Raw genomic sequence first — 19,989 nt, 5'->3', positions numbered from 1 at the left:
AAAGATGCTGAGAATTGAACCCTGGTTGACTCTGTGCAAGGCAAGTGCGCTACAGGCTGTACTATTGATCTGGCCCTCTAGAACACTTGTGTCCTTTGCCTCGTCGTCCCTCCCTTCTCATACTCTACCACACATAGAGTTAACTCCTCCCCAACTGGAGCTTAGAATGACTCCTCTGCCTTTCACAGAGCAGAATGATGAGCCAGGATCTCAATTGCAGAGAACCACTCAAAAGCCAAGAGCTTCTCTAAGTACCAGGTTTGCACCTTCCTGCAGGCAAAACAATGGCGTTGCCTCTGAAAGAATTCGTCCACTCCCTTGATTTACAGACCCTTCCCAGGATCCTGGAAATCCAGTCAGGATTCTATTTGGAAGGTAAGAATTCTCTTCCTTTTTCCTGTGTGTGTGTGTGTGTGGGGGGGGGGGGGGTTCTCTTAAAAAAGTATATAGACTTGGGTACTGGAAGGGAAATTTAATAAGTAATACCTGAACTCTTAAAGATAATCATAAATGATTGATAAAAGAACTAAGCATAAAAGAGATGACTGGTCCAAACCCAATAATTAGTATTGTAAAAGGGAGAAAAGAGGTTGTACTTGAGAATAGGGATGAGAAATGAATGAAGATTCTTGAGCTGTTTGTTGGCCTGAATTCAAGCCAACAACATAAATGACGAATTATTTCTGTCTTTTCTAATATTGGCTATCACCAAAGTGTGAAAATTGTAAAGCATAATTTATAATGCAGATTTTATTAAAATTTAGTTTTACTGAAACAAAAGCAACTATCAAGTGCACAGTGTTTAGAAAAAGTTTGATGCATTTTTAAACACTTGTTTATATACATATATAAAACCCTTCACCAGTGCAGCATTCCCATCACCAATATTCCAAATGTCCCTCCTCCCCACCCCACACCGGCCTGTACTCTAGACAGGCTTTCTACTTCCCTCATTGAGTCACATTTTGTTATGATAGTTCTCAGTTTAATTTTTCTGTGACTGCACCCAACAATCTCTGTGGTGAGCTTCATTTCGGGAGCTGGACCCTCCAGTCCTCCTCTATTTTGTCCCTGATAATTATTACACAAATGTTTTTAATTTTTCTTAAAACCCATAGAGGAGTGAGGCCATTCTATGTTATGTTTAAATACTTGTATACAATTTTTATGTCAAAGTTTTTCTCAGTCTTTCTATAGTGACCTCACTCCTAATTTCTTCAATAGTCTTTAATAATGACATTTGTATTTAAAGGAGTAGAAATTAACATCTACTACACTTAAGATAGTTTTTTAATAATCTGTCGAGATGTAAGAATTAAAACCGAACAATTTTTTGTTTTGGTATGATTTATGCAAATTAAGTGGAGAATAGTAACATAACATACATTGTAGAAGCTAAATAGTTAGATTGGATTTATGCAAGTGAAAGATTTATTTGCTATTTTCTAGGTAAAACATAATTCTGGTCACATAGTGGTAAAAGTGGCCCAAACAAGAATACTTAGAATATACATAGAAAATATATCTATTTAGAAAATAAGTGCTTAAACAAAATACTTAGAAAATAGATTTAAAAAATGTTGATGAACAAGTTTTTTTTCATTCGTGGACAAAATAGTGCATGATTGAAATCTAACCACAATCATGTTATAATCAAGGTGTTTAAATAAAGATATTAAAATAAAATAAAGAAAATAATGTATAGACATCAAATAAACTACAAAACTAGATTTGACAAATAATTAGAATTGATGCATCTTGAAGAAACCAGGTGTTTCATGTTGGAGATTTAACTCTTTTTTTCGATATAAGTGTGAACTGATATTTTAATATTGAAAGCATATTATCATATGTTGCAGTTCATATATATGTATACTCATTCTATTAGATAATATTGCACAAATAATTTCATACTATCTAGTGATCCTGAAAGGTGCATTTCCTTCAGTATTTGTGTTATTTAGGGGCAGGAGTGATGGCACAGCAGAAAAAAAAAAAAAAGAAATTATACTTTAAAAACAAAAACCCCAAAGTTGAATAAGTATAAGAATCATTTATGTCTTTGGTCCCCTCCCCGTATACCTGCAAGTGATGAACAGGATGATAGTTTACCACAGAAACTGGTTTGATTAATTGACAAGTTATTTACTTTGAATCAGCATGTATTTCCACATGTACACTATAATGATGTCTCTCTCTTCCTAAGAGAGCTCCAACTCAATTTTTGTCTCAATATTTCTGTTTTTGACAATTTTTGTAAAAAGTCTTTAATGTATAGGTCATAAAGTAATTTTCTTTTATATTTCTTATCAAATTTAGACTCTCTCGCATGCGCATGCACGCACGCACGCACACACACAAACTCTCTCTCTCTCTCTCTCTCTCTCTCTCTCTCTCTCTCTCTCTCTCTCTCTCTCTCTCTCTCTCTCTCTCTCTCTCTCTCTCTCTCTCCTGGCTGTATACAGAAATCACTCCTAGTAGGTCCTGGTAGGACCATGGTTTACTGGGGATAGAACCCACGTCAATTCCCTGCAAAGCAAAAGCCCTACCTGCTTAGCTATCCTCTGTCCCCTACAGTTTTGTGTTTTTTTTTTTAATTCATTTGCTCATACTTTGCTTTGAATTACATAGGGATTCAAATGTTAGTTGTAATTTTCCCCATTTAATAGCCTGATTTCCCAACATTATTTATAAAGCTAGCAGTTTCTTTACCATTATATTTTCTTTTTTTAAATATCTTTATACAATTTGATTAAAAACATGATTGTAGTTGGGTTTTAGTTATATATATATATATATATATATATATATATATATATATATATATATATATATATATATATTTAGTTATATAAACCCCCCTTCACCAGTGCAACATTCCCATCACCAATGCCCCAAATCTTCCACCTCCCTACTCCCCTCCCCCCCTTCACCAGTGCAACATTCCCATCACCAATGCCCCAAATCTTCCACCTCCCTACTCCCCTCCCCCCCCACCCCCGCCTGTATTTGAGACAGGCTTTCTACTTTCCTCATTCATTCACATTGTTAATGTTAGTTGTCAATGTGGTTATTTCTCTAACTGCACTCATCACTCTTTGTGGTGAGCTTCATATTGTGAGCTGGACCTTCCAGCTCTCATCTTTATTGTCTCTGAGAATTATTACAAAAATGTCTCATTTTTCTTAAAACCCATAGAGACTATTCTGTGTCTATTTCTCTCCCTCTGACTTATTTTACTCAGCATAATATTAGATGCTCATATTAGATGCTCAACAGAATTGGTCTGTTGCTAAAATATTATCTTTCATTCTATTAATTTACATTCATTTGTCTTTATCTCAATCATGTCAAAACCACAGTATTTTTGTTATATGGCTCTGAAATAAGTTTTAAATATATATTCATGTATATAATATAACATAGATGTTCTTATATTTTTACACCATAGTTAAATTAGGGATTTTTTTCTTAAAAAAATAGCTTGAGGGCCCAGAGAGATAGCACAGCAGCGTTTGCCTTGCAAGCAGCCGATCCAGGACCTAAGGTTGTTGGTTCGAATCCCGGTGCCTGCCAGGAGGTATTTCTGAGCAGACAGCCAGGAGTAACCCCTGAGCACCACCGGTTGTGGCCCCCCCAGAAAAATTAGCTTGAGAGATTTTTCTTGTGTTGTCTTATAACTTCGAAAAAAAACAAAAAACAAAAAAAAAAACAGGCACTTTCATGCTGTTTAACATAAGAAGAATGTATACTAGTTTTCATTTATCATTTTTTTATTTCTGCTATGGTATTCTTTAAAATTTAAGAAATGTGGACTTTTTGATAAAATTTCACAAAATAACTACATTTCTGTAACTCAGTGGTCGGCAACCTGCGGCTCACGAGCCACATGTGGCTCTTTACACTTTTAATTTGGCTCTTCTGTGTGCCGGGCGGCCGCTCCTGGAGTCAGGACTCTGCTCCTAGCCTCTGTCTGTGTGCGCCCTGTGTGGCTCTCAAAATAAATTTCAATCGTGGTTTTGGCGAGATTTGGCTCAGTTGAAAAAAAGGTTGCCGACCACTGCTGTAACTAACCTCAGATCAGCAAATAAAATATTATTAGTGTTCTAGATCTTCGACTTCATGACCAATCTGTTATTATCATTCTTCCCAAAGAAAACAATTTATAACTTTTGGTCCATTATGAACTTTGTATGAATGAAAATTGTTATATTTATATTTTCTAATTTATAGATATGTTCAGTACTTTTTGTAAAAAATACTATGGTAATATATTACTAATTTTAATGTGAGCTATGTTCTTTTGGATAAATATATAATGATTTATCTAGCTATATTGCTAAGGGGCATTTGTATTATTTACAACTTGTAGCTGTTACAAGTTATATTGCTATGGACATGTATGCTCATATATATACATTCAGTATGGTACATAAATAAATAAAATTCACATATGCTCAGTATTTCTGTACTGACAAACAATGAAAATCTAATATACATTTTCACAGCAGTGAAAATCTTGAATATTTATATATATTTTTATATATTTAGTGGTGTTTGATATCTGCTAGTTTTTAGTTATTTCATAATTTAGTTATGAAAATGATAGCTTACAATTTTAATTTCTAGCTTCATAATGACCAATGCGACTAGCATTTAGTTATATATTTATATTATATTTTAATATGTAATATTTTATATATTTTGTGGATTTGATATCAGTGTGTTTCTAGTTGTTCTAGTTATTTCATAATTTAGTTATTAAAATGGTAGCTATGGTTTTAATTTTTAGCTTCATAATGACTAATATGACTAGCATGTTTCATGTATCTTTTGAACTGAGATAAAATTTAATAAAGAGTATTCTACCTTGCTTGTTTTCTTTGTAACTTTTATTATTGATTATATGTTACAATCAAATATAGGATACTTTCCTGACATTTCATTATTTATCTTGTAAATGTCATCTTAGTCTATAACTTATTTGAAAAATTATTTTATATTTTTACAAATAAATATTTTAATTTTAGTGTCTGCTTAGTCAATTCATAATTATTTTTCTTTGTGTAATTAAAGAATTATTTTTTTACTCTATAAGAATAAAGAGTCTCTACTATATTATCTATTGGTGATTCTGTCTCTTTCTACTTTGGATCTGAAATCTGTCTAAATTTATATTTTTACATATAATATTGATATGCTGAGATCAATGTTTATTTTTTTTCTTATATGGGACAATTGGTACAGTGGCATTTATGGACATAATGCCTTTTAAAACTGCCTTATTTTTTTATTTTATTTTTTTGGTTTTTGGGTCACACCTGGCACGGCGTAGGGTTTACTCCTGGCTATGCACTCAGAATCCACTCCTGGCTTGGGGAACCATATGGAATGCCAGGATTTGCACCACCATCCTTCTGCATGCAAGGCAAAAGCCTTACCTCCATGCTATCTCTCCAGTTCCTACAACTGCCTTATTTTTGTAAGCAATAACTAGACATATCTGATTCTCTTTCCACAGCTTCTGCTCTTTTCCATTAATTGTCTCTTACACAAATTTTACCTTGTATTAATGCATATTTGCAATTTATCTAATATAAAATTAAAAGAAATATACTGACATGTATATATGTTTCTTAAACTTGATTGTACATTAAAAGACCTGGGAAGTATTAAAAGTACAGAAAGCTTGCTAATCCTAAAAGATAAAGATTTTAATATTATATAAGGATGCAGGGAGATAGCTTATTGGATGAAGCACATGGGTCTTTTGTCCAGAAACCCCGAGTTTATTCCTTAGCACCACATATGTCTCCTGTCAGCTCTAAATAGTCAGGCCTACAAAGCAGAACCAAAATTTGCTGGTAGTAGCTTCAGGGCCTCCAGAGCATTGCTTTGGAGACAAAAAAAAAATTAAATGATATAAGTAAGATGGCATCATCTTAGTTGCTTTAAAATCTGATGATAGTATCATTTAATACAATTTGAGGATTAGTACTCTACAATAACTTTTTTATTCTCCTGAAAGTTTGTCTATTTAAATTTTTATATACATAGTTGAAATAGATTACCCAGTTTCATAAAAATCCTCATGGTATTTTGATAACCAAATCCATGGGTCTGGAGATAATTTGTATCATTTAACACAAATGATACGCAAATGATAACACAATTTTTGTAATGCAGTTAGGCCTTATACCCTAAACATTGGCATAATGAATTGGCTCAGGTCTCAGAAGAATGGGTATTGTCCATACACCCCTGAACCATGGATATCATTTATGGAAAAAACTACAATTGTCTATAACTTTACCAGGAAGCAAACCTCTACCAGGGAAGACACTACCACAGCTCTGGCATTGACTTACTCTTAACACCCAGACTAAGCAACAGCAACAACCTGCTTGCAGGGAAGGTCTCTCTGCATTTAATGCTGATGTGAAACAAGAGGACGCTCCACCTCAGCCTGACTTCTAGGAAGGAAATGCACAGAAACCAGAATCTTTTTTTTTTTTTTTTTTTTTTTTTTTTTGGGTAACACCCAGGTGCTGCTCAGAGGTTACTCCTGGCTGTCTGCTCAGAAATAGCTCCTGGCAGGCACGGGGGACCATATGGGACACCAGGATTCGAACCAACCACCTTTGGTCCTGGATCGGCTGCTTGCATGGCAAACGCTGCTGTGCTATCTCTCCTAGCCCAGAAACCAGAATCTTTAATTACAGGAACCTGGCATCAACAACAGCAAATGTGCGAAAAAGTTTCATCAAGACCACTGAGAATGACTCAGGAGTTGGGCAGCCTGGTATGCCTGGAGCCCAGAATTGGTCTTATGCCAGAAAACTTCAGGGGTGAGGCCTCCTTTTAATTAGGCCAAGACTTTTTTTTTTCTTCCGTTTTCCCCATATTTTGCTGGGCCAATGCAAACAACGGCGATTGCCACTCTCACACCGTTACTTTTGTATTTTTTTTTAGCACTTATCCTTTAAGAACCACAGGAAAAAAAAAACAGCTTACTAAACTTTAAAAAAAATAACTGTAGTAAAATGCCTGTCTCAAATACAGGCAGGGGATGGTAAGGAGAGGGGGGGCATTGTTAGTGGGAATGTTGCACTGGTGAAGCGGGGTGTTCTATATATGAGTGAAACCCAACTACAAACATGTTTGTAATCATGATGCTTAAAAAAATTTATATTAAAAAACAAAAGAATGAATACTTATGATACATGAATTTTCTAAAGTTGTTTAGTGATAAAGATATATTTAGACTTGAAAGATATTATAGAGTAAAAACACTTGCATTGCATCTGGCTGACCTGATTTGATACTTGGTACAGCAGAGTCCTGAGCATAACCAGCAGCTTTCCCTAAGCACAGAGCTTGTAGTATCTGCCAGTACTGCCAGTGTATTTTAACCTCCACTTCTCTTACCCCATCAAAATGATAGATATATCTGAAAATAACATTTACATATTTATTTTGGTAGCGTTTTTTACACATATTTTTCAAAAATTATTCAATTTTTTCAAATTTATTTTCATTTACTAGATTTTACCACCACCTTCCATTCTATTACAGAGTAATATGTTTTGATTGTCCATTTGTTGCCGTGTTTCATTTGTTGAATTTATTTTATTTTTATTTATATATATATATATATTTTTTTTTTTGGCTACACCCGTTTGATGCTCAGGGGTTACTCCTGGCTAAACGCTCAGAAATTGCCCCTGGCTTGGGGGGACCATATGAGACGCCGGGGATAGAACCGAGGTCCTTCCTTGGCTAGCGCTTGCAAGGTGGACACCTTACCTCTAGCGCCACCTCTCTGGCCCCGAATTTATTTATTTATTTTTTAAAATATTTTTAATTTATTGAACAAAATGCATCACATAGTTGACATAACTAATCATAATACAATTGTTTCAGGAAGACCAAAAGCAACATGATTAAAAATAAATAGGAAATTGAAAGAAAAACTAAAGAGATGGGAGAGAAAGGAAAGAAAATGCTCAGTGGCAAGTATATTTTTGAAAATTACTGAATCACCAATGAGCTCATTAAAGCACTAGCAGAAAGTTTAATAAGCTCTTTTTTGTTTAAAGGATGAGAGTTAAAAAAATGCAGTAAAAATGGCGTGGGTGGCAATTGTTGTTTGCATAACTGAGCAAAATATGGGGAAAATGGAAGGGAAAAGTCTTGACCTTTCTGGCTTAAGACCGACTCTGAGATCCAGGCATACTAGGCTGATCAGCCCCTGAGTCATTCTCTGTGGTCCTGGTAAAAATTTTCGCAGCTTTGCTGTTGTTGGTGTCAGGTTTCTGTAGTTGAAGATTCTGGTTTCTGTGCATCTTCTTCATAGAATTCAGGATGATGTTGAACGTCCCTAGTTTCACCTCACCATTAGTGGGCAATGCGGAGAGCCTTGCCCTGCAAGGAGGTTGTTAATATTGTTGCTAAGTCGTCTGGTTGTTAAGAAAAGCCTCTTTGGACTAAGTTGATGCCTGGGCAGCCGTAGGGTCTTTCCTGGTAGAGGTTTGCTTACTAATTCTTGTTTTTTTTTTTTTTTTAATTTTTGATGCAACGTATTTCTTCCTTCCTAAGATTGTACATTTTTTGCTTGTTTGAAATTTTTTGTTGTTTTGAGGCCACATCCAGAGGCACGCAGCAATCACTCCTGGCAGAAATTACTCCTGGCAGGCACAGGGACCATATAGGTGACGAGGTTCAATCCAGGTGCATGGCAAATGCCCTATCTACTGTGCTATAGCTCTGATCCCTAAGTTAGTACTTTTTATTTCTTCTCAATTAAATCATGCCTCATACTTCCAGCAAAGAAGTTCTTTGTTCATAGCCATAGAAAGTTCTAAAACTCACCATTAGTTGAATTCTGTTAACAAAGTTCTTATGCTTAATTTATAAAATATTTTGTTACCCCTCCCCAAAGCCAAATGCTAATCTTACCAGGTTGGTCAGACACTCCCACAGCTGGGAGGGGTCTGTGGTTGGTAATTAAAGTGGCCTGGGGGAGGGTGAGAGAGAGCCTCTGTAAGGAAGACTCAGGAGAGAGTGAGATCAGAGACATCATGGATGCAGATGAGCAAGAAAGAGGCTGTTTAGTTTGGAAGCCATGTGAAATATGCACATGGTGGTTAGGTCCTTGTAAATAAAGTTGGATGTCTCCTGAAACTTCATCTGACTGCTGTGGGTCATTTCCTCACTGTTACTCTGATATCTATAGGCTTGTCAGGCTGTAGGGGCTGCAGGTGCAGGGCTGGGCTGAGAAAGACCCCGTCCACAATTTATACTAGGACTCTATATAATTAATAATTAGTATAACAATATTCTTTCTGTTAGTTTTGGGATAATTATGTGATTTTTTGTATGTAATATTCAATTTTATAAACTAAAAAACTAAAGTCTTTGTAAGTAAAGACTTTAAAGACTCAATCTAAAGATTAAAGACTAAAGTCTTTATAAACTAAAAGAAACTTGGTGGAACTTTGTAGAACTTGCCTTACTAATTAAAATTTTTTAATCACTTTTAGGAAAATTAAGCTGATGTTATTTCACACAGAAACACTTAAAATTTCCATTCTTGTCATTCACAAGAGAATAATTATGTGTAGAAATGTAAATAATAACTAAAATTTTGAGTGGTAGTGTCCTCCTATCAAATAAACTAATGTCATCTAGATCATTGACTAGATTTTTTTTAAGTGTCCTATTAGAGATCCATATATCCTAGACTAGTTCTTAGAATGCAGACATCACACAAAACAAAACAAAGTAAGATACATATGTCGGAGTGGAGCGAGCCAATAGCACAGCGGTAGGGTATTTGCCTTGCATGGGGCTGATCCAGGACAGACCTGTGTTTGCTCCCCAGCATTTCATATGGTCCCCTGAGCCAGGAACGATTTCTGAGCACATAACCAGGAGTAACCCCTGAATGTTGCAGATGTGGCCCAAAAACCAAGAAAAATATTGTGGGTTCAATTTTAGACCACCACAGTTAAGCATGTTGCAATAAATGAGTCACATGAATATTTTGTTTTTCTAGTATGTTATACTGTGAAATGTAAAATGTACATGTAAAAATGTACATAAATTAATTTAAAATATTTTATTGCCTTCATTGAGCCATAATCTTTTTGCTGGTGGAGGTATTTTTTTTTTTTTTACTAAATGATGATGGCTACTCAGTGATCAGAATTGTGGTAGCTGAAGGTTTGTGTAGTACAGATTCTTAAAAGTAAGATAATAATAAAATAATAAAAATATAGCTATGAATCTACTTTTCATGAATAATTTGTCATGCAATGCCATTTTATATTTTATCCACAGTAGATTTGAAAAGTCTATCAAAAATTGATGTTCTGAAATACTCGCTGCCTCTTTATCAACTAACTTCACCTAATATTCTAATTCTTCATTATAATTAAGACATTTTCAACAGAAGATTAGATATCAAGCAACTACTTTCGTTGCTCATCCAGTAGAATCAACACATCATCCATTAAAACTTTAATAAAAGATCACAACTATTTTGTCACATTTTCAGTCTCACTTCTAATTCTGGTTTTTGTGGTATTTCTACAATATGTGTAGTTACTTCCTCCATGGAGAGGAAATATATTTTTTTGCTTTGGGGCCAAACATGTAATGTTTAAGGCTTTTTCCTGGGTCTGTGCTCAGGTTGCTTAGGGATCACTTCAGGCAGTGCCAGGAACCTGATGGTAAGCCAAACAAAGATTGAGTTCAAATACACTAATACATGATATATTATCTCTATCCCTTGATGGAAATTTTGAACTCCTATAAGCCATTCATGAGTTATGGAATCCAATTCCAATCTTCTGTTCATGATCATATTTTAACCTATGTTGAATCATAGATGCTATTAATGACATCTAAAATGGTGAATCCTTTCTAGAATATATTCATTTTATTTTGTTTACATTCATCAAAGTAATTACTTTTTATTGCTGTATGGCCATAAAAATGTATTTTTTTTAGGGAAGGAAGACAGGTACTCTAGTGACGGGTGTGGTGTTAGAATTATATCCATGAGAAATCACTCTTAATGCATTATAAACTAAAAAAAGGAAAAAAAGAAAAAAATGTATTTCTTAAATAATAGAAATATTATACTTGAAGTCTTAATTACACTCTAATTCATGGACTTAGAATGGATGTTGTATTGTCAGGAATAAAATAATTATTTATATAATCAAAGCTCTTATGAACTGATAGTGAGTAGTGATTTTTTATACATTTTAAAAATAGAATCATCTTGAGATTCACAGTTACAAAGTTATTTAATGATTGAGTTTCCAGTCATGCAATGTTCCAACACCCGTCTCTTTACCAGTGCACTTTTTCTGGCACCAATGTTTTCAGTTTTATTCTTTCACTCTTTGCCCTTTCCTCAGTCTCTATGGCAGACATTTTTCTTCTTTCTTTTCCTTTTCTTTTTCTTTTAAACACTGTGGTTTGCAATGTGGTTACTGAATGGATATGGTATATATCACTTTACCTCCTTCCTGCACCTAGGTCTTGTCTAGAGTGATCATTTACAACTATCATTGTCATAGTCATAGTGGTTCTTTCTCTCTCTTAATGAGCAATAATTTTTTGAAGTGAGCAGTAGGTCTAAGCAGTAGATTTAATATACTTAGCAACTCATTTCATAACAGAAATGCTGCTGTTGAAGCATTGTTGTCCCATTTCCAGAGTAGCAGGTTTTATAAGGGCCATAATTTTCAGATTTTCAAAATGGTAACTGAGCATTACTTCAAATGAAAGTTAGCTCCAAGAGAGGTTTGCCTTTTGAAGCTTTGAAGGCAGGCACTGACTTTTTTCTCTACCTTCAACAGTCCTAGATGGAATATACCTTTATCTAGTTATAGGTGACATTTAATTTCTCTTGAAAATCTTTGTTTAGTGTAACCTTCTTCAATTATCTTAGCTAAATCTGGTTGATTGTATGTAGCTTTTATGATCAGAGCTTTTCACCTTGTTTTGGACAGCCATGTTACAGAGATTGTTTTTTTCCTTAAACCAGATGAGCCAAACTCTGCTAGCTTTAAACTTCTTTAGAAGCCTCCACACCACTATCAATCTTCACAGACTTAAAGGATTAGGCGCAGGGGTCCTCAAACTTTTTAAACAGGGGGCCAGTTCACTGTCCCTCAGACCATTGGAGGGTCTGACTATAGTAAAAACAAAACTTATGAACAAATTCTTATGCACACTGCATATATCTTATTTTGCAATGAAGAAACAAAACAGATACAAATACAATATGTGGCCCGTGGGCCATAGTTTAGGGCATTGCTCTCTACTAGTCTGACTTAAGAAAATGTTGTGGCTGACTAGATCTATCAATATCTTTAAAAAATTTTCTTCATATTAGCAAGCAGGCTATTTCACTTTAGCATTTGTTATCATATTAGAGTATCATTTGTTATCATACTAGAGTAGCACACTAGAGTAGCATTTTCATTTTCTTCAATAACTTTTTCTTTATATTCATACTTCACTGGGGCAAGAGATGTCCTTTTGAACCTAGTTTGGCCATTGGCATGACTTTTTTCCCATAGCATATTTGTTTCCAGCTTTCGATTTAAAGTTGGGACATTCTTTCATTTTAACATTTAGAGATCATTGTAGTTTTAGGAATAGTACTGTTTTCAATATCATCATGTCCTAGGCACCAATTTATTTAATTCCTGGCTTTAGATAGCCAAGTATTGTGATGCCCCAAACAATCACAATAACAAAGTTAAAGATCATTAAGCATATGTCATAATAGACATCTTAAGGAAAACACTTGGAATATTATGACAATGACAAAACAATGACAGAGAAACATAAAGTGAGCACATGTGCTGGAAAAAATGATACCTATAGACTTGTCCCATGCAGAATTGCCCACAAGCCTCCAATTTGTAAGAACTGCAGCATCTGCAAAGTAGAATAATACAAACTATGCCCTTATTTATGTAAGAGGTCATTTCAAGCAGACAGTATAGAAGCCAATTAACCACAAAGTAAACTTATAACTAGGATATTTTATCCATAACCTAATTTATTAGGACTCTATTTGATCAAACTTCATCAGCTAAAAATAGAGGTGTGCCCTTAATATGTGTTTCTTCTTGATATTTATAATATTCAAAAGCATGCATATAATAAAAATTATAAAGTCATATACTAAAGTGAAAACGTTTTAAATAATTTAATTTCTCTTTTATAAATTAATTGTTCTTTATGATTAACACATTTTATTGAAAGCAGCAGTACTGAAACTTTTTTTGGAGGGAGGGACTAAGGGGTCTGTGCTTGGCTTTTTGCTTAGGAATCACACTCCTGGTAGTACTCAGTACTTCTCTACTGTGCTATTGCTACAGTCTCATCTGATTTGTTTAAAGTAAGTTTAGTGAAACTTAGATTATAAGAGTAGACTTTTTATGTGGGCTGCCTGACTTACCCTCCAGCATAGAAAATTCCCCTACTCACTGCCTTGGGTGACCTTTTGAGTACAAAGACAAGAGTAGATCCTGAACAACATTATGTATGATACTTAAAATTCAAGTAAGAATCTATTTAAATGAGAACAACTCTAATTTGACATCAAAAATATTACATTCTTTTGCTTGGCAGACACTTGGGGGCCTCCCCAGGCATCCCCTGACGGCTTGCCTCGGCTGAGGTGAGTGTTTGGGGGCCGGAGTTGCAGATCAGGCTGACTGCTGGACCCCTAGGCCCGGCAGACATTTTGGGACCTCCCCCAGCCTGCATCAACCTGGGAACTTTGACCTGATTCAGCATTAATCTCTTCAAGGCGTGTCTCGCTGGGGCTGTGAGTTTTCTGTTGGAGTTGTGGATTGTGCTGGTTTCTTTGCTTGGCAGACACTTGGGGGCCTCCCCAGGCATCCCCTGACGGCTTGCCTCGGCTGAGGTGAGTGTTTGGGGGCCGGAGTTGCAGATCAGGCTGACTGCTGGACCCCTAGGCCCGGCAGACATTTTGGGACCTCCCCCAGCCTGCATCAACCTGGGAACTTTGACCTGATTCAGCATTAATCTCTTCAAGGCGTGTCTCGCTGGGGCTGTGAGTTTTCTGTTGGAGTTGTGGATTGTGCTGGTTTCTTTGCTTGGCAGACACTTGGGGGCCTCCCCAGGCATCCCCTGACGGCTTGCCTCGGCTGAGGTGAGTGTTTGGGGGCCGGAGTTGCAGATCAGGCTGACTGCTGGACCCCTAGGCCCGGCAGACATTTTGGGACCTCCCCCAGCCTGCATCAACCTGGGAACTTTGACCTGATTCAGCATTAATCTCTTCAAGGCGTGTCTCGCTGGGGCTGTGAGTTTTCTGTTGGAGTTGTGGATTGTGCTGGTTTCTTTGCTTGGCAGACACTTGGGGGCCTCCCCAGGCATCCCCTGACGGCTTGCCTCGGCTGAGGTGAGTGTTTGGGGGCCGGAGTTGCAGATCAGGCTGACTGCTGGACCCCTAGGCCCGGCAGACATTTTGGGACCTCCCCCAGCCTGCATCAACCTGGGAACTTTGACCTGATTCAGCATTAATCTCTTCAAGGCGTGTCTCGCTGGGGCTGTGAGTTTTCTGTTGGAGTTGTGGAGTGTGCTGGTTTCTTTGCTTGGCAGACACTTGGGGGCCTCCCCAGGCATCCCCTGACGGCTTGCCTCGGCTGAGGTGAGTGTTTGGGGGCCGGAGTTGCAGATCAGGCTGACTGCTGGACCCCTAGGCCCGGCAGACATTTTGGGACCTCCCCCAGCCTGCATCAACCTGGGAACTTTGACCTGATTCAGCATTAATCTCTTCAAGGCGTGTCTCGCTGGGGCTGTGAGTTTTCTGTTGGAGTTGTGGATTGTGCTGGTTTCTTTGCTTGGCAGACACTTGGGGGCCTCCCCAGGCATCCCCTGACGGCTTGCCTCGGCTGAGGTGAGTGTTTGGGGGCCGGAGTTGCAGATCAGGCTGACTGCTGGACCCCTAGGCCCGGCAGACATTTTGGGACCTCCCCCAGCCTGCATCAACCTGGGAACTTTGACCTGATTCAGCATTAATCTCTTCAAGGCGTGTCTCGCTGGGGCTGTGAGTTTTCTGTTGGAGTTGTGGATTGTGCTGGTTTCTTTGCTTGGCAGACACTTGGGGGCCTCCCCAGGCATCCCCTGACGGCTTGCCTCGGCTGAGGTGAGTGTTTGGGGGCCGGAGTTGCAGATCAGGCTGACTGCTGGACCCCTAGGCCCGGCAGACATTTTGGGACCTCCCCCAGCCTGCATCAACCTGGGAACTTTGACCTGATTCAGCATTAATCTCTTCAAGGCGTGTCTCGCTGGGGCTGTGAGTTTTCTGTTGGAGTTGTGGATTGTGCTGGTTTCTTTGCTTGGCAGACACTTGGGGGCCTCCCCAGGCATCCCCTGACGGCTTGCCTCGGCTGAGGTGAGTGTTTGGGGGCCGGAGTTGCAGATCAGGCTGACTGCTGGACCCCTAGGCCCGGCAGACATTTTGGGACCTCCCCCAGCCTGCATCAACCTGGGAACTTTGACCTGATTCAGCATTAATCTCTTCAAGGCGTGTCTCGCTGGGGCTGTGAGTTTTCTGTTGGAGTTGTGGATTGTGCTGGTTTCTTTGCTTGGCAGACACTTGGGGGCCTCCCCAGGCATCCCCTGACGGCTTGCCTCGGCTGAGGTGAGTGTTTGGGGGCCGGAGTTGCAGATCAGGCTGACTGCTGGACCCCTAGGCCCGGCAGACATTTTGGGACCTCCCCCAGCCTGCATCAACCTGGGAACTTTGACCTGATTCAGCATTAATCTCTTCAAGGCGTGTCTCGCTGGGGCTGTGAGTTTTCTGTTGGAGTTGTGGAGTGTGCTGGTTTCTTTGCTTGGCAGACACTTGGGGGCCTCCCCAGGCATCCCCTGACGGCTTGCCTCGGCTGAGGTGAGTGTTTGGGGGCCGGAGTTGCAGATCAGGCTGACTGCTGGACCCCTAGGCCCGGCAGACATTTTGGGACCTCCCCCAGCCTGCATCAACCTGGGAACTTTGACCTGATTCAGCATTAATCTCTTCAAGGCGTGTCTCGCTGGGGCTGTGAGTTTTCTGTTGGAGTTGTGGATTGTGCTGGTTTCTTTGCTTGGCAGACACTTGGGGGCCTCCCCAGGCATCCCCTGACGGCTTGCCTCGGCTGAGGTGAGTGTTTGGGGGCCGGAGTTGCAGATCAGGCTGACTGCTGGACCCCTAGGCCCGGCAGACATTTTGGGACCTCCCCCAGCCTGCATCAACCTGGGAACTTTGACCTGATTCAGCATTAATCTCTTCAAGGCGTGTCTCGCTGGGGCTGTGAGTTTTCTGTTGGAGTTGTGGATTGTGCTGGTTTCTTTGCTTGGCAGACACTTGGGGGCCTCCCCAGGCATCCCCTGACGGCTTGCCTCGGCTGAGGTGAGTGTTTGGGGGCCGGAGTTGCAGATCAGGCTGACTGCTGGACCCCTAGGCCCGGCAGACATTTTGGGACCTCCCCCAGCCTGCATCAACCTGGGAACTTTGACCTGATTCAGCATTAATCTCTTCAAGGCGTGTCTCGCTGGGGCTGTGAGTTTTCTGTTGGAGTTGTGGAGTGTGCTGGTTTCTTTGCTTGGCAGACACTTGGGGGCCTCCCCAGGCATCCCCTGACGGCTTGCCTCGGCTGAGGTGAGTGTTTGGGGGCCGGAGTTGCAGATCAGGCTGACTGCTGGACCCCTAGGCCCGGCAGACATTTTGGGACCTCCCCCAGCCTGCATCAACCTGGGAACTTTGACCTGATTCAGCATTAATCTCTTCAAGGCGTGTCTCGCTGGGGCTGTGAGTTTTCTGTTGGAGTTGTGGATTGTGCTGGTTTCTTTGCTTGGCAGACACTTGGGGGCCTCCCCAGGCATCCCCTGACGGCTTGCCTCGGCTGAGGTGAGTGTTTGGGGGCCGGAGTTGCAGATCAGGCTGACTGCTGGACCCCTAGGCCCGGCAGACATTTTGGGACCTCCCCCAGCCTGCATCAACCTGGGAACTTTGACCTGATTCAGCATTAATCTCTTCAAGGCGTGTCTCGCTGGGGCTGTGAGTTTTCTGTTGGAGTTGTGGATTGTGCTGGTTTCTTTGCTTGGCAGACACTTGGGGGCCTCCCCAGGCATCCCCTGACGGCTTGCCTCGGCTGAGGTGAGTGTTTGGGGGCCGGAGTTGCAGATCAGGCTGACTGCTGGACCCCTAGGCCCGGCAGACATTTTGGGACCTCCCCCAGCCTGCATCAACCTGGGAACTTTGACCTGATTCAGCATTAATCTCTTCAAGGCGTGTCTCGCTGGGGCTGTGAGTTTTCTGTTGGAGTTGTGGATTGTGCTGGTTTCTTTGCTTGGCAGACACTTGGGGGCCTCCCCAGGCATCCCCTGACGGCTTGCCTCGGCTGAGGTGAGTGTTTGGGGGCCGGAGTTGCAGATCAGGCTGACTGCTGGACCCCTAGGCCCGGCAGACATTTTGGGACCTCCCCCAGCCTGCATCAACCTGGGAACTTTGACCTGATTCAGCATTAATCTCTTCAAGGCGTGTCTCGCTGGGGCTGTGAGTTTTCTGTTGGAGTTGTGGATTGTGCTGGTTTCTTTGCTTGGCAGACACTTGGGGGCCTCCCCAGGCATCCCCTGACGGCTTGCCTCGGCTGAGGTGAGTGTTTGGGGGCCGGAGTTGCAGATCAGGCTGACTGCTGGACCCCTAGGCCCGGCAGACATTTTGGGACCTCCCCCAGCCTGCATCAACCTGGGAACTTTGACCTGATTCAGCATTAATCTCTTCAAGGCGTGTCTCGCTGGGGCTGTGAGTTTTCTGTTGGAGTTGTGGAGTGTGCTGGTTTCTTTGCTTGGCAGACACTTGGGGGCCTCCCCAGGCATCCCCTGACGGCTTGCCTCGGCTGAGGTGAGTGTTTGGGGGCCGGAGTTGCAGATCAGGCTGACTGCTGGACCCCTAGGCCCGGCAGACATTTTGGGACCTCCCCCAGCCTGCATCAACCTGGGAACTTTGACCTGATTCAGCATTAATCTCTTCAAGGCGTGTCTCGCTGGGGCTGTGAGTTTTCTGTTGGAGTTGTGGATTGTGCTGGTTTCTTTGCTTGGCAGACACTTGGGGGCCTCCCCAGGCATCCCCTGACGGCTTGCCTCGGCTGAGGTGAGTGTTTGGGGGCCGGAGTTGCAGATCAGGCTGACTGCTGGACCCCTAGGCCCGGCAGACATTTTGGGACCTCCCCCAGCCTGCATCAACCTGGGAACTTTGACCTGATTCAGCATTAATCTCTTCAAGGCGTGTCTCGCTGGGGCTGTGAGTTTTCTGTTGGAGTTGTGGAGTGTGCTGGTTTCTTTGCTTGGCAGACACTTGGGGGCCTCCCCAGGCATCCCCTGACGGCTTGCCTCGGCTGAGGTGAGTGTTTGGGGGCCGGAGTTGCAGATCAGGCAGACTGCTGGACCCCTAGGCCCGGCAGACATTTTGGGACCTCCCCCAGCCTGCATCAACCTGGGAACTTTGACCTGATTCAGCATTAATCTCTTCAAGGCGTGTCTCGCTGGGGCTGTGAGTTTTCTGTTGGAGTTGTGGATTGTGCTGGTTTCTTTGCTTGGCAGACACTTGGGGGCCTCCCCAGGCATCCCCTGACGGCTTGCCTCGGCTGAGGTGAGTGTTTGGGGGCCGGAGTTGCAGATCAGGCTGACTGCTGGACCCCTAGGCCCGGCAGACATTTTGGGACCTCCCCCAGCCTGCATCAACCTGGGAACTTTGACCTGATTCAGCATTAATCTCTTCAAGGCGTGTCTCGCTGGGGCTGTGAGTTTTCTGTTGGAGTTGTGGAGTGTGCTGGTTTCTTTGCTTGGCAGACACTTGGGGGCCTCCCCAGGCATCCCCTGACGGCTTGCCTCGGCTGAGGTGAGTGTTTGGGGGCCGGAGTTGCAGATCAGGCAGACTGCTGGACCCCTAGGCCCGGCAGACATTTTGGGACCTCCCCCAGCCTGCATCAACCTGGGAACTTTGACCTGATTCAGCATTAATCTCTTCAAGGCGTGTCTCGCTGGGGCTGTGAGTTTTCTGTTGGAGTTGTGGATTGTGCTGGTTTCTTTGCTTGGCAGACACTTGGGGGCCTCCCCAGGCATCCCCTGACGGCTTGCCTCGGCTGAGGTGAGTGTTTGGGGGCCGGAGTTGCAGATCAGGCTGACTGCTGGACCCCTAGGCCCGGCAGACATTTTGGGACCTCCCCCAGCCTGCATCAACCTGGGAACTTTGACCTGATTCAGCATTAATCTCTTCAAGGCGTGTCTCGCTGGGGCTGTGAGTTTTCTGTTGGAGTTGTGGAGTGTGCTGGTTTCTTTGCTTGGCAGACACTTGGGGGCCTCCCCAGGCATCCCCTGACGGCTTGCCTCGGCTGAGGTGAGTGTTTGGGGGCCGGAGTTGCAGATCAGGCAGACTGCTGGACCCCTAGGCCCGGCAGACATTTTGGGACCTCCCCCAGCCTGCATCAACCTGGGAACTTTGACCTGATTCAGCATTAATCTCTTCAAGGCGTGTCTCGCTGGGGCTGTGAGTTTTCTGTTGGAGTTGTGGATTGTGCTGGTTTCTTTGCTTGGCAGACACTTGGGGGCCTCCCCAGGCATCCCCTGACGGCTTGCCTCGGCTGAGGTGAGTGTTTGGGGGCCGGAGCGCGGCCGCTCCGCTGCGCTTCGCGGCCGCGCACTCCACCTCGCCAATGAGTACCACCACAACACGTAGAAAAACCCACAGCGTAAGCGAGACAATGGGGAGACTACGCAGACCAACTTCAACCATAGAGAATGAAGATGGAAACTCTGATGACCCAACAACGACCAACTACCTAAGCAGTCTTTCAGAAATGGAGTTTAGAGACGAAATATGGAGGTTGCTATCAGATATCAAAGAAAGTATAAATCAGAGCACTAATAAAAATCAAGAGAATATGAAGA

The 19,989-nt window shown here is 41.8% G+C and overlaps 1 protein-coding gene across 1 annotated transcript in view; it reads left to right on the top strand.

Annotated features, from left to right (window-relative positions):
* The first annotated feature begins 284 nt into the window (after positions 1 to 284).
* Positions 285 to 19,989, top strand: part of THEMIS (thymocyte selection associated) — a 289,446-nt gene continuing 269,741 nt past the window's right edge. Inside the window, 1 exon segment of the mRNA XM_049772621.1 lies at positions 285 to 375. Coding sequence (XP_049628578.1) covers positions 285 to 375 — 91 coding nt within the window.

Source organism: Suncus etruscus, chromosome 4, assembly GCF_024139225.1.
Source record: "Suncus etruscus isolate mSunEtr1 chromosome 4, mSunEtr1.pri.cur, whole genome shotgun sequence".
Classification (NCBI taxonomy): Eukaryota; Metazoa; Chordata; class Mammalia; order Eulipotyphla; family Soricidae; genus Suncus; species Suncus etruscus.
This window is presented reverse-complemented; position numbering and strand designations above follow the sequence as displayed.